This window comes from Hippocampus zosterae, chromosome 15, assembly GCF_025434085.1.
Source record: "Hippocampus zosterae strain Florida chromosome 15, ASM2543408v3, whole genome shotgun sequence".
NCBI classification, from domain to species: Eukaryota; Metazoa; Chordata; class Actinopteri; order Syngnathiformes; family Syngnathidae; genus Hippocampus; species Hippocampus zosterae.
The window spans coordinates 4,788,400-4,807,650 of record NC_067465.1 but is presented as its reverse complement, the minus strand read 5'-3'; the positions used below and the strand labels follow the sequence as shown (position 1 = coordinate 4,807,650).

At 45.3% G+C, this 19,251-nt stretch overlaps 1 protein-coding gene and 1 long non-coding RNA gene across 2 annotated transcripts in view; one reads left to right on the top strand and one right to left on the bottom strand.

The window, feature by feature from the left end:
• Positions 1–7,233: 7,233 nt before the first annotated feature.
• The window catches only part of LOC127615831 (vertebrate ancient opsin-like), a 34,256-nt gene continuing 22,238 nt past the window's right edge, over positions 7,234–19,251 (bottom strand). Inside the window, exons 3-4 of the mRNA XM_052087154.1 lie at positions 16,693–16,926; positions 7,234–9,316 (exon numbers count right to left, since the gene is read on the bottom strand). Coding sequence (XP_051943114.1) covers positions 9,032–9,316; positions 16,693–16,926 — 519 coding nt within the window. The 3' untranslated portion in view covers positions 7,234–9,031. The remainder of the gene's footprint in view (positions 9,317–16,692; positions 16,927–19,251) is intronic.
• LOC127615832 (uncharacterized) overlaps positions 9,844–19,251 on the top strand; it is a 44,765-nt gene continuing 35,357 nt past the window's right edge. Inside the window, exons 1-2 of the long non-coding RNA XR_007966967.1 lie at positions 9,844–10,340; positions 16,750–16,940. This is a non-coding gene — a long non-coding RNA (uncharacterized LOC127615832). The remainder of the gene's footprint in view (positions 10,341–16,749; positions 16,941–19,251) is intronic.

Sequence of the window (19,251 nt, the reverse complement as noted above, 5' to 3'; positions counted from 1 at the left end):
ATGCGGTACCGCACTACCCGCTTCGCATCCATTCCGTCTCCTCCTCTCACAGCTTTCAGTCTCAGGAGTTGCCAAAAATTAATGAAAAGTGCGCAAATGACAAGCTCTCTCTTTCTCCCCTCCAAGAGCCAGCGCCACCTTTTTCACTGGACCTCCGGGATGCCATATTGATTTCTCCGCTGTCTCATTTTCACATGCCGTGTCCTTTCCAGGGCGGCCCGCTAGTCCAGTGGTTAGCACGTTGGCTTCACAGTGCAGAGGTACCGGGTTCGATTCCAGCTCCGACCTCCCTGTGTGGAGTTTGCATGTTCTCCCCGGGTCTGCGTGGGTTTTCTCCGGGTGCTCCGGTTTCCTCCCACATTCCAAAAACATGCGTGGCAGGCTGATTGAACACTCTAAATTGTCCCTAGGTGTGAGTGTGAGCGTGGATGGTTGTTCGTCTCTGTGTGCCCTGCGATTGGCTGGCAACCGATTCAGGGTGTCCCCCGCCTACTGCCCGGAGACGGCTGGGATAGGCTCCAGCACCCCCCGCGACCCTAGTGAGGATCAAGCGGCTTGGAAGATGAATGAATGAATGAATAAATGTCCTTTCCAGGATTTTTTTTTTAACCTCAGAGGCCCGAAGTGAAAGAAAAATGACACATTTGTTCGCACACCCGAGTTTACGCCGTGTTCCGAGTTCTTTGGCGTGGGCCGCTTTCGTTCACTTTTCATGTTTTATCTGCATGGCGGTTTGAAAAACACTTGCTGGGTTTGTAAGTTTCTTGGGTCCAGTCTCTTCCCCGCCCCCTCCCCTCCATCCTCCCTCAGCATTCGCGATCAATCGCAAAGTGTAACACCGTCGTTCAACAAAGCTCGGGACCTTATCGAATCCTGGTTTTCCTAGTTTGCATCTAGCACGATTCGGCGGGTAATGTTGAATCTGACTCAATCAGACTCTGCAACAGCACGCGCGCGGGATTGCAGAGCGACCGTATTGGTATTGGACGTTGCCGTATCGTTAATCAATCATGGCAGACAACCGCGAGAAAGCAGAAATCCATGTTTTGCCTCACCTTTTAATTGGTACTCTTGGTGGCGTTTTACCACAGAGGAAAAAAACCGGCGAAAAGCTCCGATTCATCAAACCGCTCTGGATAGTGTTCAAATAAAACAATGTGCAGAATCATGAGTGCAGTCATATATCCATCATTGTTTTCATCGCTGTCTCTTGTAACTGTGGGAACATTTGAAATCCTAATTATTCCAGGAACACGTGTCCCACAGCACGCACGAAACTGCTGGCATCGTCTTTGGGGGGGCGGCCCGGTAGTCCAGTGGTTAGCACGTCGGCTTCACAGTGCAGAGGTACCGGGTTCGATTCCAGCTCCGGCCTCCCTGTGTGGGGTTTGCATGTTCTCCCCGGGCCTGCGTGGGTTTTCTCCGGGTGCTCCGGTTTCCTCCCACATTCCAAAAACATGCATTGCAGGCTGATTGGACGCTCTAAATTGTCCCTAGGTGTGAGTGTGAGCGTGGATGGTTGTTCGTCTCTGTGTGCCCTGCGATTGGCTGGCAACTGATTCAGGGTGTCCCCGCCTACTGCCCGAAGACCGCTGGGATAGGCTCCAGCACCCCCGCGACCCTGGTGAGGATTAAGCGGTTCGGAAATGACTTTTACTTTGTTAACGCAAGTCATTGCACTTCTTCTTTCTACTCAAGTAAATAATGTGAGTACTTAACATACAGATACAGTAGACATCTGACTCCGGCTTGTAAAGTAAAGCAAAAACATGCTCGAATGGTTCTTGTACGTTGGGCCCCCCCCCCCCCCGATCGAGTCGAAAGCAAAAACGGTGACGTAGGTTTTGTGAAATGCCGCTAACGACCAAACCAACCGACAAATTGCAGTCAAAACATGGCGCTTGCAGTTTGTTTGTTTGTTTTTTTCACTTGACAGTGGCAATAAACAAGTTTTATGAGAGCGTTTGACGCAACGGCGCGCCATACGAAGCAGACGAAGCAAAGCCTTTGCCAATTTCGACGGCTTGCCAAGCGGAATGCGCACATCTGCATCACAAATAGTCCCCGAGACTGGCCAAGGCTGTTCATTAACTTTCTCTTTTTTTAATCCATTTTTCTTCCCCCCCACCCCGTCCGGTTCAGCGGGGAAGGTCACTTGGTGAAGAGGGGGTATGCTACTGAGACCTCATTAGCATAACATCATGCTGCTCAGACCTTCTCCAACTCCATGCGCATCAAAGTGTAAATGCGACCGAGCTGTCGGAATAAATTACATTGCGGGACAGATACTTGATAAATGCTTTTCGTCGTCGTGTGCTTTTGTTCCCATGAGGGGGGGGGTGCGGGGGAATGAGGCTACTTTTAACGGAACAAAAATGATGACGCGATGACAATGTTTCGTCAGCCACCCATTGTAAAAAGTTCTTCCACTTACAATCATGACCGAGGTCTGCATTAAACACCCCCCCGCCCCCCCGACCGTACCTCAACTTGAAATTGATGCTCCTGAAAATAATCAAAACATTACCAAACCGCACTAATTGTATCGGGAAGCGCAGAGACACGAACATGTAAATAAATGAAAAATTAATGAAGAGCTCCACGCGCCGAATTATCACGACTAATCCCGTTCCATTTAACTGCAGATTCTCTGACACTTTGATCTTTTCGGAGTGAAATAAAAATGGCACGTTCATCTAAATGATTTGGGAACCACACTTGACTCCTTTGGGGCTAAACGGAGCATAGAATTAACAATTACCATCTTAATTAGCTCCCGTTGACCCCCCGAGCAGGCCTTTGTATTAATTGCACATGATGTGCTTTTCGTCGATCCGTGTCAACAAAGAGAGAACATGCCGGTGAGTAATGGATACAAGATGTGATCACTTGCAAATATGTGACCTCACGTTTTTTGCGTCGCACTTTTCCCGTCCGTCCGAACTTTTTGCTTCCACGGCGTCCGTAAGAAATGTACCACAAAATGGGAAAAGCCGGTGGAAATTTGGCGCTTCCTTTCTTGTGCGGGGGCGGTATTAAAAGCGACTATCCTGAACAAAATAACAAAAGAGCACAGATCATTTTGGGCAAAAGTGAACAAGGTACTTTTTTTTTCTGGAACAATCGATCAACAGCAAAACGGTTCGAACACGTTTTGATGAACACCATGACAACAAAGGTAATTACCAATGCAAAGTTTTATTCAACACTCCTCTCTGTGCTCACATTTTTATGCTTTTCATCACTTTAAAGCCCTCCTTAAAACTCACTTGTATTCTTTGGCGTTCGACTCAGCATGACTTAGATTTGTTCTTGATTTTACTGTTTGGTGCTTTCTACCGCCTTTATTACCGATTCGTCTTACTGTTTATTGTGCATGTTAAATCGCTCCATGTACAGCACTTTGTATGCAGCGATGGCTATTTGAAAGTGCTCCAGAAATACTGTTGACTTGACTTAACTTGACTTGAGAGCTACATTTTCATTAAAAATGTTTTTTTTTTGTTTTTTTTAAATTCAACAGTGTTTGTTGTCTTGCCTTGCCCATTACGAGGCACTTTTCGAACTCGCTTCATCTTCGGAAGATTATGCCGCTTCGTGGCTACCCATCAGTTGCTTTCTTTTTAAATGCTGCTTCTCTTTCAATTATTAGCGGATTTTTTTTTTTGCCGAAAATTTAAAGGAAAATCCCGCACTTTTCCAATGCGTCTGATGCAGTAAATATGCTCATGGCTCGCAGCTGGTCACGTAACAATTCTGCTTCTCAATCATATCATCATCCAGCCCCGCTTCTACGTATTTGCCTTTGGAAGAGAAATCGATGGGGGTGCGAGGTTACGGTTGTGCTCCACCATTGATTGGAGCTTTGAGAGTCATCCGACAAACATGGTGTATCCATTGCGCCCGCTTATAATGTCGCGGGTTATCTGAGTCAGACCAGAGTCTTTATCCGTGTGTGATCCAAGGCGATTTTATTTCTCGAGCACATTTCAAACACAGGGCAACTTAAAGCGCCTCACATCACCGAAAGCGCAAACAAAGGAAAAGCAAAACAACAGAAGGCATTCACGGAGCAAAGAGAATGAAACTGACGGAAATTGACAGGCTGTGGTGGACCGCTGAGCACGTCCTCCTCACAGTGCCATTCCGGCCCCGGAGTTTGCATGATCTCCCCCTGCGCAGTAACAGATACTGACCTTCCGTCGTCGGTACAGATGGAATGTCCACTTACAGATGGAATGTGTCACTTACGAGAAAAAAATCAAAATTGGAATGGATTCAATGTGCAGCACAATAGAACCCGAGGTGTGGAAAATGGACATCGAATGAAGACAGAGGAAGAAATAGGGGGGAAAAAAAACGAAGAAATTCTTTCCAATTTAGTCGAGCTGTCCTCCTGGCTGGTGATTAATGACGATTGGATCGCCTCCTGTTTCCTTGGGAATTTCTCCTTTCTCCACTCAAAAAGTGCCCTTCTTGTTATTCCCACAGGATCTGTGCTTTTCTCACTTTAACGTAGCTTGCTGGGCAGCAATTATTTTGAGATTTCAAGCTGAATGAATGGCGGTGACCAATGAAGATAGCGGAGAGTCGTTTCCGCATGAAGATAATTTTACAGTCGAGTGTTAAAGCATTTAAAAAAAAAATCTTATTTTTTATTCATTCATTCATCCATTTTCTGTACCGCTTGATCCTCACTAGGGTCGCGGGGGGTGCTGGAGCCGATCCCAGCTGTCTTCGGGCAGTAGGCGGGGGACACCCTGAATCGGTTGCCAGCCAATCGCAGGGCACACAGAAACGAACAACCATTCGCACTCACACTCACACCTAGGGACAATTTAGAGTGTTCAATCAGCCTGCCACGCATGTTTTTGGAATGTGGGAGGAAACCGGAGCACCCGGAGAAAACCCACGCAGACCCGGGGAGAACATGCAAACTCCACACAGGGAGGCCGGAGCTGGAATCGAACCCGGTACCTCTGCACTGTGAAGCCGACGTGCTAACCACTGGTCTACCGGGCCGCCTCTTTTTTTTTTACTGTGCAATGAAATGCATCCCACAATGGCAGCACCTCTCAAGTATATGCCCAGAATGTAAAAACTATGCTTAACGATACGCTCCGGTTCTACGGATCTTTCTTCGGAGGTCGAAATATAACATCTTTGCTCTTTCGTCAAGTCTATATAACTGAGAAGTGAAATAGAGTCGGGTGGCGCAGTAGTCCTCCATTAGGTCTGTGATTGACAGGTGATCGGTCCAAGTCAGCTGGGATGAGCTCCGACCTCGCCAAGTGGAGAGTAGACAAAATGTATAAATAAGAGAACTGGAGCGTGGTGATGGGGGGACTTAAAATTCATCCTTCCTCGGCGCTCGACTGGAAATGTATGCTTGAGCGTATCGTGGGGTTTGCGTGGATGTTGTGATGGTCCACATAGGACGTTGCACTATTCTGCCTAATGAGACAGAAAGCTCATCCTCATAGTGACCTGCTGTCTTTTTTTCTTTTTTTTTTCTTACAGCTTTGCAAGCCCCGTGAGGGGATAAGCAGAATTCTTCTCACTTGCTGTTCGGAGACGTGAGAAGAAGTTTGGCATTGAGGGCAGCGACCGCCATCTGCTGCGCAGGCTGATTCCTCTGGAGGTGTGGCCGCATCACAGGCTAAGCAATCAAGACAAGGCAGCGCAACCTAATTTAGTTAGCATATCTTATACTGTGGGGCTTTGGGGCGGAGGAGGGGGGGGGGGGGGTTTCCTCAGTCCAAGACATATTCCAAGACATATTTTTTTCAGCATTTGGTGGGCTTTAATGTCACGCGAGGGTGTTTTGGGGGGGGTTAGCGTTTGCAGCCTTGTACCGTGTATGGGTCAGAAACTGATAATTAGCATAAATTCATTCAGTTCAAAAACTGTGAACGCTCGCAACGTCAAGCAGTTCTCGGGCTGGGCTTTTGGATCACCTCAGACACATAAACATGCTTAGCAGCCAAATTAAATGCCTCACTGCACAACAAAATGCAGCCTTAAAAAAAAAAAAAAAATCTAATGGCCGCCAGGTTAGTAAACCAAAACTGAAATATAGCCAGTGTTCCATCCATCCATCCATCTTCTACCGCTTATCCGGGGCCGGGTCGCGGGGGCAACAGCTTTAGCAGGGAAGCCCAGACTTCCCTTTCCCTAGCTACTTCTTCCAGCTCTCCCCGGGGGATCCCGAGGCGTTCCCAGGCCAGCTGGGTGACATTGTCTCTCCAGCGTGTCCTGGGTCTTCCTCGGGGTCTCCTCCCGGTGGGACATGCCCGGAACACCTCACCAGGGAGGCGTTCAGGAGGCATCCGAATCAGATGCCCAAGCCACCTCATCTGGCTCCTCTCGATGTGGAGGAGAAGCGGCTCGACTCGGAGCCCCTCCCGGATGACCGAGCTTCTCACCTTATCTCTAAGGGAGAGCCCGGACACCCTGCGGAGAAAACTCATTTCGGCCGCTTGTATCCGGGATCTCGTTCTTTCGGTCACGATATAGCCAGTGTTTTCATCCAATAAAAAAAAATCGTTTTAGTTGACACAGTTGTAGCATAGCTGGTTCTCACGAGTGTTCGAGAGCCTCTCCCGGCTGTCAGTTTGACTCCAAATCGAAATGATAATCATTTGGAAATAGCAGCGGCACCTCCTAATCACTCCAAAAGTGTTCCTGTTCCTGTTGAAAATAACAGCTTTAGGAGCACATATAAAAAGGCTTTGATTATAAAGGAAAATTTCTATTGTGTTATTATTCATCATGAATAAAAATATCACAAAATACAAAACGTAAACCGCACTCACGAGTTCAAATTGTAAATAACGCCTTCCGTTACAAATTTGCTGACTTTGCGTCACTTTTTGCATGTATTTTTCAGGTCTTCCTTTCAAAAAAGCGGCTCCCTGGCTGAGGCGGACATCCCGACCGTTGTCATCTCGAGTCATTTCAACTATTTGATGAGAAACGAGCACCTGAGCAGTTCCCACTGCATTTTGTCCTCTTCATCAATTCCGTGCCCTCTTTGCTGAGTCGAGATCTTTTGATCTCATCCAGGGGTAAGAAGCCAGAAATTGAGACAGACAAGTTAAGGCTGCGCAAAGTGAGGGATCAATTTGAAAGCGGATTCTTTGCGGGCAATTGCTCATCGCGGCCGTTGATGAAAAATCTCTTACGTAAAGGCAATTTGACGTCACGGTCTTGTGGATGATTAATCGCTTGGTTGTTGTCATCCATGACACCCTGTGCCATATTTACATTGATGTTGATGATGATCAGCGCGCCTTACCAAGGATGAGTAAAAGAGCGATTAGGAGAAGAAGAATGGCTTTGATTGTATAGCACTGTTCAAAGTGATCAACAATAAAGCAAATACAAGTACGAGGCAAGGGTACTCAGTCGGAAAGGTGCCGACTGCCCTCTCCAGGTCCGGCTTGAGCTCCTGCCCCATGCGGAGGAGTTCAAGTCTCTTGGCATCTTGTTCACTGATGCCTCTTCAAGTGTATCTGCCTTAGTGTTCAATTTTTTTTTTTTTTAAGACAAAACGTTGCATGTGTCGTCGTCGTAGATAAAAAAAAAAAAACCTTTATTAAGACATCACCTCTCCAAAAATATCAACATTTCTTTAGCTTTGGTATCAATCTTTGTATCATACAATGATGTATACAAGATCTTCGTAGAACTAGATGGAGGGGGTTGGGGGGGGGGGCGGGACACACCACATCTGCTCTTTTTCGAGAGAAACACAACACTGAAAGCTTAACTATTCACTGGCAACACAGCACCCGATGCTCTGCTTTGCAAAACCTCACCGCTCTCTTTGCACCGCAAGACAATAAAGAGATCGAAATCGGTTCGCAGGATGCCGACAAGCACATATAAACGGAACAAAAATCATTTGAGCGTGAACATATTGTTCATGTCGGTCGAACGATTTGCTGTGCACTCGAAAGACGTACAGATGCGATCGAGGACATGGAGCCGTGTTGTTCGAAATAGTCGCCGATTGTTGTAAACGTAGCGTTGGGAGGCGTGTGAAATCCGCCCGTGTGCTTTGCTGACCGAGTGCCCTGAAGCAAGACACTTTGCGGCCAAGCCTTTCGGTTTATAAAAGAAGGGATCCTGAGCATTGGGTTGAACCAGAAACATTTGATTTGGTTCCCTGCGCATGCAAGGAATATCATTTGACAAGCAATGCAAAGATCATTCCAAGGGGATCGTACGTTTTAGGGGGAGGGCGTGCGGAGTTTCTCGCGCTATCCACCGAACATTACCAAATGTCACCGTGTATCCATTCAATCAGGGATGCCGTCGTCAAATGCGCATGCACACCACTGAGGGAACGACTCCGAAGCTCTTTCACGTGCATTTCTTGATCGCTGTCACCTTTGAATGCCGCTTACATTGCAGCGAGGCTACAAAGTACATGTTCAGTCGCGCCTTAGGATGAATGGTCAATTAGAGGGACCTTTAAATCATTTTAAAGTGACAACTGATTAATTTAAGACGAGGTTGTCAGACAGGCGAATTGCTTGAAAACCACCGGCGTGACATTCTTAGTCTTTGTCGACAGTCTTACGCCTTGGCTTCTTTCTTTCAGCTCTGCTGTTCGTAGACGATATCGAAAATCTTCCATTCACATTCAGGTATTTAAAAAAATATTTACAAACCGTTGACCAAAAAAAAAAACACCTAAAAAGTATTTTTTTTGCCCCTTTAGTGTCTTTTTTTTTTTGCATGTTCACATTTTGTCTGCAGATAAACACAAAGGGGCAATGTAGGTAGGTTCAGTTCCTGCCAACCCTGCTCATAATTTCTGAAAGTAATTCCAAAGCTTTCCCTCCACAACTGCTGTGTATTGGCTACAGCATCCTGGACTCAGCTGATGCAACAGCTCTATTTTATTCGTCTGAACTGGATCGTTGCAGTCGGACCAACCTCAGCAACCGCACCATTCATTATTAATGCCTTCCAGCCTGGAGACATCGCCCTTTCATGCTAATGTCAAGGTCGTAGCCAGAATTCAGCCATTGAAATGGGCCACGAGTGATACCACAGCAGGTTGGTTGAAGTCTGAAGAAGGGGCTTTAGTGACATCATGGGTGGGTTCCAGGATAGGGTCCAGTTGGGGCACTGCAGCAACTGGCTGACCCAGGGAGGCCACCACGTATAGAAAGTCGTTGGTATGACGAGGACCTGTCACCGCGCCGGCCCTCGCCGGCTTGGTGGCAACCCTTGATGAGCTCTTCACGCTGGAGCCTCGCCGAGGAGCCTCGCAATGTAGCAGTGCTTGAAAGCATCTGTAAAACTAAGGCATACGAGACAAGGATTTGATTTCAAAATTGATTCAGATAAAACGTGCGCAAAGGAGAGAGTCATGTTTTGCCAATAAAGTTTCTTCCTGGAGCAAGTTGAAAGTTGGCCCTGTAATTGCTCCCATTTTTCTATGGTGAACGTTTTAAGGCAATTAGGTGTAATTATGATTGATTAAGCTCTCTGTCTCCTTCGATTCTGCTTCTCGCAACATGATTTTAGGGTTATTGTGGCAAACCTTTTTACATGAGAAAAACAAATAGGCCCATGGGGCATAATGTATTGGTAGAGTTTCCAAATTGTATGAAACATTATATTCATAAGATTCTCGTTCACCATTTTTGCATGCTCAATTGGCTAAATGATTAAGGTGCTCATTTTCTCTCACGGGTTGCGGGTGAAAGAGCACAGACAACAGGAGAACATAATTCAATCTCTCCGTCCTTCTAAAAATAACACTCGCACATTTATATTGGGTTGCTCATCATTTCCAGAGTGACCACCTGCTTTGAGTGTGCTGAATAATTTGGTTAACGCAGACTGGTTTATTCATTGCTTTTTGTATTAACACTGAAGTATTTGGTCAATTAAAAAAAAAGTTGTCATATTGCACATATTTTGTTATTAAAAATTGCATTTTTGTCAGACACCCGGTTAGGAACTGTGCGGCCCTTATGTGCGATATTTTATGAAAATTCGTCAACTTACGACTGCACACACTTCTGTCCTCGAATAAATTGCATTTCATAATCACTCATAAAACAAAGACTCGTAGACTAACTTTTAATGTACGATCGGAAATTGAGGGGAGTAAAAAAAAACACACACTTAAAAAAAAAAAACACGAATCTGCTCCCTGCTGTCGTCTTAAGTTTGTTTACATTGCGTCAAACGGACCTTCGTAGTTGTCACTCACAAAGATGGCGAAAAGGTGATGACGACTAAACCCAATGGAGAAACGCTCCAAAGAGCCATCGGGTCCCCAATTTAAGAAGAGGAGAAAAGGGCCAAAGATAAAGGTATGCAGATCTGAATGGCGTTGACCTAATTGTGCATCATGTAATGATAAAGTGACCCGAACCTATACGCTATTTATCAGCATCTCGCTAATATGTTGCTACCCCTTACATAGCATCAAAATGCCGCTGTTTTTTAAAAAACTTTTAGTCGTTGTTGCTTTTTTAAATTTTTGTTTGTTTGGTAACTTTTACAATTGGAGTCTTTGTGTCAAGCTATTATAATATAACAGTTAGACAGCTGCACACGTTTTGTAACTAAACCAGCGCAGCAAGTTTCCAAAATTATAGACTGGGGATTCAGTCAACAAGATCGAATGCTTCCTTGTTAAACGTTTGAATGCTAAACATGGGTCCGTGCTAATTCAAACATTCTCCTATACGCATTGATATGATTGGTTATTCCACAATGAATATTTACGTTTCACCTGGACATCCAGGTCACGCAAATCAAACTACTTTGGAAAGTGAGGATCAGGCTTCTTGTCTCTATAAATCATCTGTCAAAATATCATAAATAGTGAATGACTCCTTGATGGATTATTCAATCCATGAAGATTTGTGGAAGTTTCAGCATTCCGATTTCATGCAGATCCTCCCGTTTTACACCAACCGCTACACAACCTAATTCCCCCGGTGTCACGCAGCTCAAAGTCCAGGTATCCAGTTGGGCTGATGGACAGATGGGTAGATTCTGAATAATTGAGCACCCCAGCAGCAGTTTTGACAGCATAACAATTCATTGAGGATGCTTGGCTGTACTTAAAATTCCAGGCATTTCCACACATGTCCATCCACAGTGTAGGTTGAAGATGGGAAGCGCACACATCGCAATTCACAGTTTCTTTCCACCGGCTTTCCGAGTTCCCCTATACATGTGGAATCTGATAACACTCTTGAGAAAACGTAGTATACTTAGTATACGCCTTGAGTTGAATGTATACTTATAGTCTACTACATTTTGTCACAAGTGCAAAATACGGAGAAAGTCGTTTGCGGCCTGTTTGAAGAAGCAGAAAGACACAAGACGGGAAACCAGATGACCCATTACTTAAATACAAAAAGACAGACAACAAAATAAGTATGCATGGATGCTTTGTAACACCAACAAACTTGACACCTGACTGAATATTTGCCGGATGCGAGCGAAATGCCTCAGGACATGCCAAGCGCTATATTTCTATAATACGCTGCGTCCGCGCCTTTTCTGTCTGTCAATAACCTGAAGCTTATCTTGAGAATGGAGGCCCGCAACATTTCTCCTTAGCTGTCCTAATAATACACTGACGGGGCTCGGTGGAGCAAAGAGGAATAATGGAAGGGATCGGAGCATGCCAGCGCACACAAGGCCAGAAGGTCAAGCAAAACAAGGGAGACGGCCGCAGAAACATAAATCATGGCAGGGAGATGGAAAGAGCCTGATGCGGTGACAAGGTACTTTGGAGCGAGAGTGAGAAAGGTCACAGGCGTCTCTGAGAGCGTAATGATCGCAGTACTTTCGGACAGCGTTCTCAGCTACCTGCTTTGATGCCCGGATAACATTTTGCACTTTGAGGGCGTGTCCGTTTTTGAAGTAGGCGACGTCTTGCTTTGTATACAAGCGCAGTACGAGAGACATTGTAGACTTTTCATACGTGAGTAAACGTTTTTTTTTTGTTTTTGTCGAGAAACTTCTTCAGTAGATGGATATGTTAAAACTGCAAAGCTGGTCCCAAATGTTTGTCGGGAATGTTCCAAAGACTGCGCAGTAATTATTTGTGCGGGGGGGGCAGGGGGGGAGGGAAGGAAATGTAGCATTCCAAATTCTCCAGTGGACTTGTGGTAATTTCGATGCTGAAAGTCACTTGAGTGGTGTTTAAAGAATCTAAATGAAGTCATTCCATGCTTGGATGCTTTGTTTATGAGCATTACTATGATAATGGGATGACTTCATTTGCTCCCATAAACTGTGATATTGAGAAGCATCCCGGGAGTTCACAAAAAAAAAAAGAAGTGAATAAATGTGAAATGAAAATGAAAATCAAGAATGAAAAAAAAAATGGGTGGAAATGATTGTCAACGGATTTCACAACATCTGTCCTTGTTTTTCGCCGTGTATATTTATACACACATATATATGCTGTATATATGTTAATATGTTCCGGTATGTTGAGAAATAAGGATAGGGAGCAGCATTTTGCCTATTTCTGTATTTGATATGTGCTTTCTGACAGTTTATTGCGAGCGAGTCTGAAAGAAGATCTCAGCAAGGGAAGGCAACTTGAAATGCTGCTCTCATAATCTCGAGATTGCTCCAAATTGCACAGTCGGCTGTGAAGGTATGCGAGACGTTACGGATGGGCAGATAGTTAATTAGGCATTCGTAATGTTTCATCTGGACGTTATTCACTCCGGTGGATTTCCGTCTCTGCGACTTTGTCGGGATGTGAGTTCGTTTCACATCCCGTCAAAACGCCGTTCGTTGACGGGAATCAAAAAGCGCTCCGAGCGAAATGGTGCCCCAAAGTCCACAGTACCGATTCCTGTTCCTGGTGGCCTCTTTGGCTCTGTTGACTGTGGTCGCCACTGATGGATGATGGCCGAAACGCACGCCAGCTGTTCCTTGTATCTGTACAGCATTTTTAGTCTTCAACTCGCCTCAACTCACAGTTTCCATAGTAACGGGCTGGGAGGAATTGAAGACTGAAAATGACATACAGGACATTGGAGTGTCGCCGTCAGGCTGTCACAAGTCGGTGCCATGTTTTTCTCACAATTTTTCCAGTGAGGTCACCTGTTTGCGGCTGAGCTGAGGTCTGCGTCGGATTTGTATTTCGGGATATGGAAATAAGACAAATTTCCGTCTTGGGACGTATGCAACACTTGTTGTCCACATTGCAACAAACAAGCAAACAAACCCCCCCCCAAAAAAGGAATGATAAAAGTCACTCATGTAAGTGTCGTATGACCTCTCACACGACATCAAGTATTTATTTCTGGTAGTCGCATGCCACGCTGAGTGCCTAGCGAGAGTGTTGACATACTTCAGATTCATTTCGCTCCGACGGGGTACCTGCTGCGCATCAATATCAGATGCTGAGAGGCTCGATGTTGGACACCGAGCGATGAGAATGTCCTGGATGTGTAAGCCTCGTTTAAAGCATCCGCACTTTCTGGAGACCATGATACAATACTTGACCTTGAAAAATTTCTTTTGCGGCAAAAGTGCAATAGTCCTCATACACACGAACAATTGAGCTCATTCGAGCTGACATCACGAAAGACTTAGAAATGACTAATGCTGTCGACTAAGTTAACACCGTATATTCACTAAGAGAGAAGAAAATAGAATTAATTTCTTTTCCTCTCATTCTCATTCTGCGGCATAAACTCTTGTCTGATGGTTGAGTTCACTTCCCATCTTTGGCTGCTTATTTTTTTTTGCTTTGATCCCGTCTCCTGCCTCACGTGTTGGAAGAATGACCTCGAAAAAGAATCGGAGCTACTTTACTGATTCAAAGATTTTAAAGTGAAGGGACAAGTCACCCTCGCGTTATATTCTCACACGTCTCTCCTCTTTATACACGCTCTGGAAAAATATACGGTGTTCATCTTATTAACTGCGATACAGCAATCGTACGAAAGATAAACCGCAATTGCGCAAGGGACCGCCGTACATGTTTCCATCATGTCCAGTTTTACAAGGGGCCTCCTCGTAACAGTTGACAATAAACTTTACACGCTGTCATACCGCACACTGAAGATATACGAAGAGATATTTGGACCTCTGGGTAAGCAGTAAAAACGGGCGGGAAAAAAGCTGCAATTCTATCATGGCCTTTTGATGCTCTTTTGGTATAAAAGTCACTTTCGGGATCAAAATTACAGCCTGCCTGGAATGTTGATTTGTGAGGTGCGAGGCTTTAGTCTTAACACACCTTGACCATGGAAAGTGTGGCCACAAGGTGAATTTGAACTTCTATTTGAACGGTAACATTCATTCATTCATTCATTCATTCATCTTCCGAACCGCTTGATCCTCACTAGGGTCGCGGGGGGTGCTGGAGCCCATCCCAGCCGTCTCCGGGCAGTAGGCGGGGGACACCCTGAATCGGTTGCCAGCCAATCGCAGGGCACACATAGACGAACAACCATCCACGCTCACATTCACACCTAGGGACAATTTAGAGTGTTCAATCAGCCTGCCATGCATATTTTTGGAATGTGGAAGGAAACCGGAGCACCCGGAGAAAACCCACGCAGGCCCGGGGAGAACATGCAAACTCCACACAGGGAGGCCGGAGCTGGAATCGAACCCGGTACCTCTGCACTGTGAAGCCGACGTGCTAATCACTGGACTACCGGGCCGCCCGAGTAAAATTCCGATTGGTCAAAATAATAAAGGCATTTAGAAATAGATTCATTCTGCCATATGTTATTCCTCATGTGACCCACCTCAAATGGTTAAGCTACTTCAGGAACATGCGATGAGGCAGATGCTGAGGACTGACAAACGCAGGAAAGCGACTTGCGACCCGGTACAGTCGGGGAAAGTACTCGGCGCACGTGCCGACAAACTCGCAGGTGTCCTCACTAAAAACTTCAAAGTGTCCCCATCACAAGCCGTGGTCCCTCCATGGCCGAAGTTGTCCATTTTAATCCGTCCTCCAAATCCCAGCGGTGGTCAATCTCAATGACGACTGACCTGTCGCACTCATGCCAGTGATCATGAAGTCTCACGGCGCGTCCCGATCCTCCCTGCCATCGTGTCTCGACCCCCCACCTGTTTGCTGACGGGGAAACGGGCTCAGTCTTAAGTCACATGAGTCATCATACAGAGAGGTGTTAAGAATGCTGTCGGAGTGGTGTACAGTAAACCGCCTCACACTCAACACCTCTCCAAAAAAAAAAAAAAAAGCTAGCTCTGCTATATATACATGGGGAAACGTTTCAAAAGAATGCGGTTTTTCCAGAATCTCCGACGGCCTCTCCTGGTCTCACGAGACAGCGGCGGTGGTCGAGACGACATAGCTGCAATTACATTTCCTGAGAGTGCTTCGAAGAAAAAAAAAAAAAAAACCCAACCTGGCGGGTGTCGAGAGCAACCTGACATGCGGATACGCGGCAGCTGAGAGAACACCGCAGAGAGCAATAAACACAACCCAGATGATCACGGCTCGCTCTCTGCCCAGTTTAGAGGACACGAGCTCATTAAAGCAGCAAACATCATCAAGTACACTCGCAACCCCACTTAGCACCCGTTTGCTGCCTTCTCAGAGCTCACAAAAGCTGCGTCGACAGATTGAGGCTCAGCTTCCTGCCCAGAACCATCAGAACCTCGCATAATTCACCAATCGACACACCTTTGGAGTCTTCATTCCGTTATCCAAATGTTGTAACTCCCAAGCGCATTATTCCTAATAGGAATCATATGCACTTTCAATATTAATATACAATACAATACAATACAATACATGCTGATTTATATAGCGCTTTCACAACAGCGGCAGCTGTAACAAAGCGCTTTACAAAACAGTTAACATAAGGTAAAATAATAAACACAACACATAACATAAAACACAGACAGTCGTGCAGTCCTAACCACTTTTCCGTCACACGCTTTATATATATATTTATATTTATGTTATATTTAATATAACATACACACGCACTATTATCATCATGATTTAAAAGTGTTGCCGAAGAATAGCTGTTATTCTATTTCATTTGATTCCGTCTTATTTTTTTTTCGGTTTCCAATTCCGCTTACCGTATTTTGTCCTGGTCATTATTTTCATCTCCATTGTGTTATCGTTTGTCTTTCCCACTTCTCCACACGAAAGTCTATTCTATTCCATTCAATTAGAAGAGGAGAGCACAACTTTCCTAAGTAATGTGTAGACAAAACAATAAAAAAAAAATCCGATATTTAGGTTTTTTTTTTTCCACTTACTCATTCCTGCTGTTTTAAGTGGACATGGTCCAAGCTTAGTTGAGACCCACTGAGAGTGTTAGTAATAATACTTCATCGGTAATTGTGCTGCAGGTTTTCCCCGTGGTATAGGTGTCACCGCTTGCAGCGAGAAAATAATTAGAACTACGAAAATGTAGGCTCGGTAACTGTTTATTTTTAGATCGCGTGCCACCTAGAGACTCACTAACTTTAAGTTGCGCATTGACAAATGGCTATATCAACAAAGTATTATGTCCTTTTTTTTTTTAAATCATAGTGTAGTTTACAATACCGTGGAGTCCTTAAAGTGGAATCCCATATGTAGCTGAAGTAAAAAAAAAATCTTCCCTGGTCTTTTGAGTCACACAAGTTCTGGTGGATGGACCCAGACCATATCTGAAATATCAAATTAGATGACAGTACCTGTTTATTCATGAAGACATATATCACCGGGTTGATGACTGTGCTTGTCTTTGCCAGGACGGACGGTATGATGCTGGCTTCAGGCGTGACGAGGCCAGGCGGTCCGAAAGTGGCCAGCAGCGCCATGATTCCGTAAGGCAGCCAGCACATAAGGTAGCAGATCACCATGATCACCACCATGAACAAGACTCGCTGCTCCCGTTTCCTGCTCATCGATGCGTTGATCCCACTCACCTGGACACAGCAAGGTGAGGAAAGTACGAGAGGGTTGTTTGGAGACCCCCGGTCGCGACGATATCACCCCCCCACCCCCCACCCCCAACACACACACACACACATCTCTCGGGGGGGCCTCTTTCGCTCGGGGCCCTGGGCAATTGCCTGGCTTGGCTGTCCTATTGAGGCATCACCGGGAGATGGTGGAGTGAGAAGGTTTTCATCAACTCACGATCTCCCGTGATGACAATAGGATTAGGCTCATAGGTTCTAGAGAAGTGGAGCGTGATGGGGGATTAAAGAAAGAAACAAGAGGATCAGACAGTGTATCAACAGAAAATAACTTCATCAGCGACGTGATAGGTCGAGACATCCCAAAATGATACAATTGTATTTTCTCTATTCATCCACACTGGATTGTTGGGGAGCCTTGATGGCATGAACAAAATAAAGCCACACAGAAATGACAGACAGATCATGATTTTCCTCGTGTTGAGTTTTTCCTTCCCCCCATATATATATATATATATATACAGTGTAACCTCAGAAATAAGACCACCTATGTTACTGCTCAAGGTGGTCTTATTTTCGGGGTGGTCTGATTTCTGAAGTGGCATGCAGTAATGATAATGCAGAAGTAATGTGGCTCACATGCAACAATATACTGTAGCGTCATGTACACACAATGAGTAATAAATGATGGATTGTACATGCAACTGTATTGTACACAAAAGAAATTTAAGCATTTGAATAGTCTATGTATGTATAAGGCAAGAGAAAAAAAACTACATATCACCGCTGGCTCGCTCTCCTGACAGCTTAGCGCCTCCAATGTTGTGCCTTGTTTTGAAACGATCCAGCCAACCGTTGGACGCTTTAAAGACTTCGTCCTTTTTAAGCTCCTTCGCGTATTCTCGTGCCTGTTCCTGGATCATCTGTCCGCTGATAGGGATATTCTGGCTGCGCGCTTTCTGAAACCATCGCCAAGTTAGCTCGTCCACGTCGTCGTAGTCACTTCGGTAGCACAGGCGTTTTCTAGAAGAGCTAGCGTTTGCTTGGTATGCGTCTAGGAGCTCCCGTTTCTTCTTCAAAATGGTTTGGATTTGAGTTTTTCCAACTCCAAACCGCTCAGCCAATGTTCGCTGGCTCGATCCTGGCTGCTCACTGGCTCGAATAACTTCAAATTTCTGTTGTAGGGTCAAATCAATTCTCTTCTTGCTTGCTGCCATTTTCACACCTGGTCGCAATTATGAGGCGATAGCTTCCTGGGACCGGATATCGCGGTCGCAATTCTGAATTCCGGGGTGGTCTCATTTCTAGGGTTTCAATACAATACAATACATAGGCGTTCATATTTTTAAGGTGGTCGTTTAAATGAGGTGGTCGCATAGCGGGGTTTCACTGTATATATATATATATATATATATATATATATATATATATATATGCGCGCACGCCGCAAGGCCCTGTCAGCTAGGCAAAGGTATGTTTCTAAGCTTTTCTTACATTATGAATTATTCAGTTTCCCTCCCACTGACCAAGCTAAGTTGCTCATTTCTGTTGATTCCCTCCCTGTCACTCATCCCGTGACATTAACTATAGCATATCGTGTCTCGCCTGTTTCAATTGCTGTCACACTGTGACACTCAATGGAAGCCCACGTGTTGCCAGTCCTCATGAAAAATTAAAAACGGAGGTCAAATGTTTTTTTCTGGATTGCTTTTACGTTAACAAAACAAGCCTTGCGTGTCAGTCAGTGGTGTGCACAAAGCACAGTGGATGCCCGAGGCCATTATCGACCATTAAAAATGTTATCGGCAGGGTGGTGGAGGGGGGTGGGACGTGCTTTGGATGCCTGACTCAGGTGGACGCCCTGTGCGTGCCCCTGGTCTCCGGCATAACGGCGCAAGCAGGTAGGTCGTTTGATTGCATGACTAATTTGAGAAATGCCATTCAAGCTATTCATCGAGGATTCATACTGACTCACAATCGGCATGTAGTGACAGTTGACTTACCACGATTTCAGCAATAATCAAACGTGCACTTATACGTGTGGCAGTCCACAATGAATGAGCAAATTCAGCATAAACGGATAATATCGTGCTTTAAAACAAGAAAACAGAACAGGCAAAGGTTTTCCTGCCGTGATTCACCCGCCCTCAAAGACCCAGGTTCAATCTGTCCGGCAAAGGTACACACAGTTTTACCGACTGGTCTTAAAAGGGGATGTACTGTAAATGATGTGCATGGCACAATTTGCACTAGCAAAGATGGCAGCCAGAAATAGTGCAGAGGTGTTTGTTGGGGTTTCTTTTTATTTTTTTTTTCTGTTCCCCCTCCTCT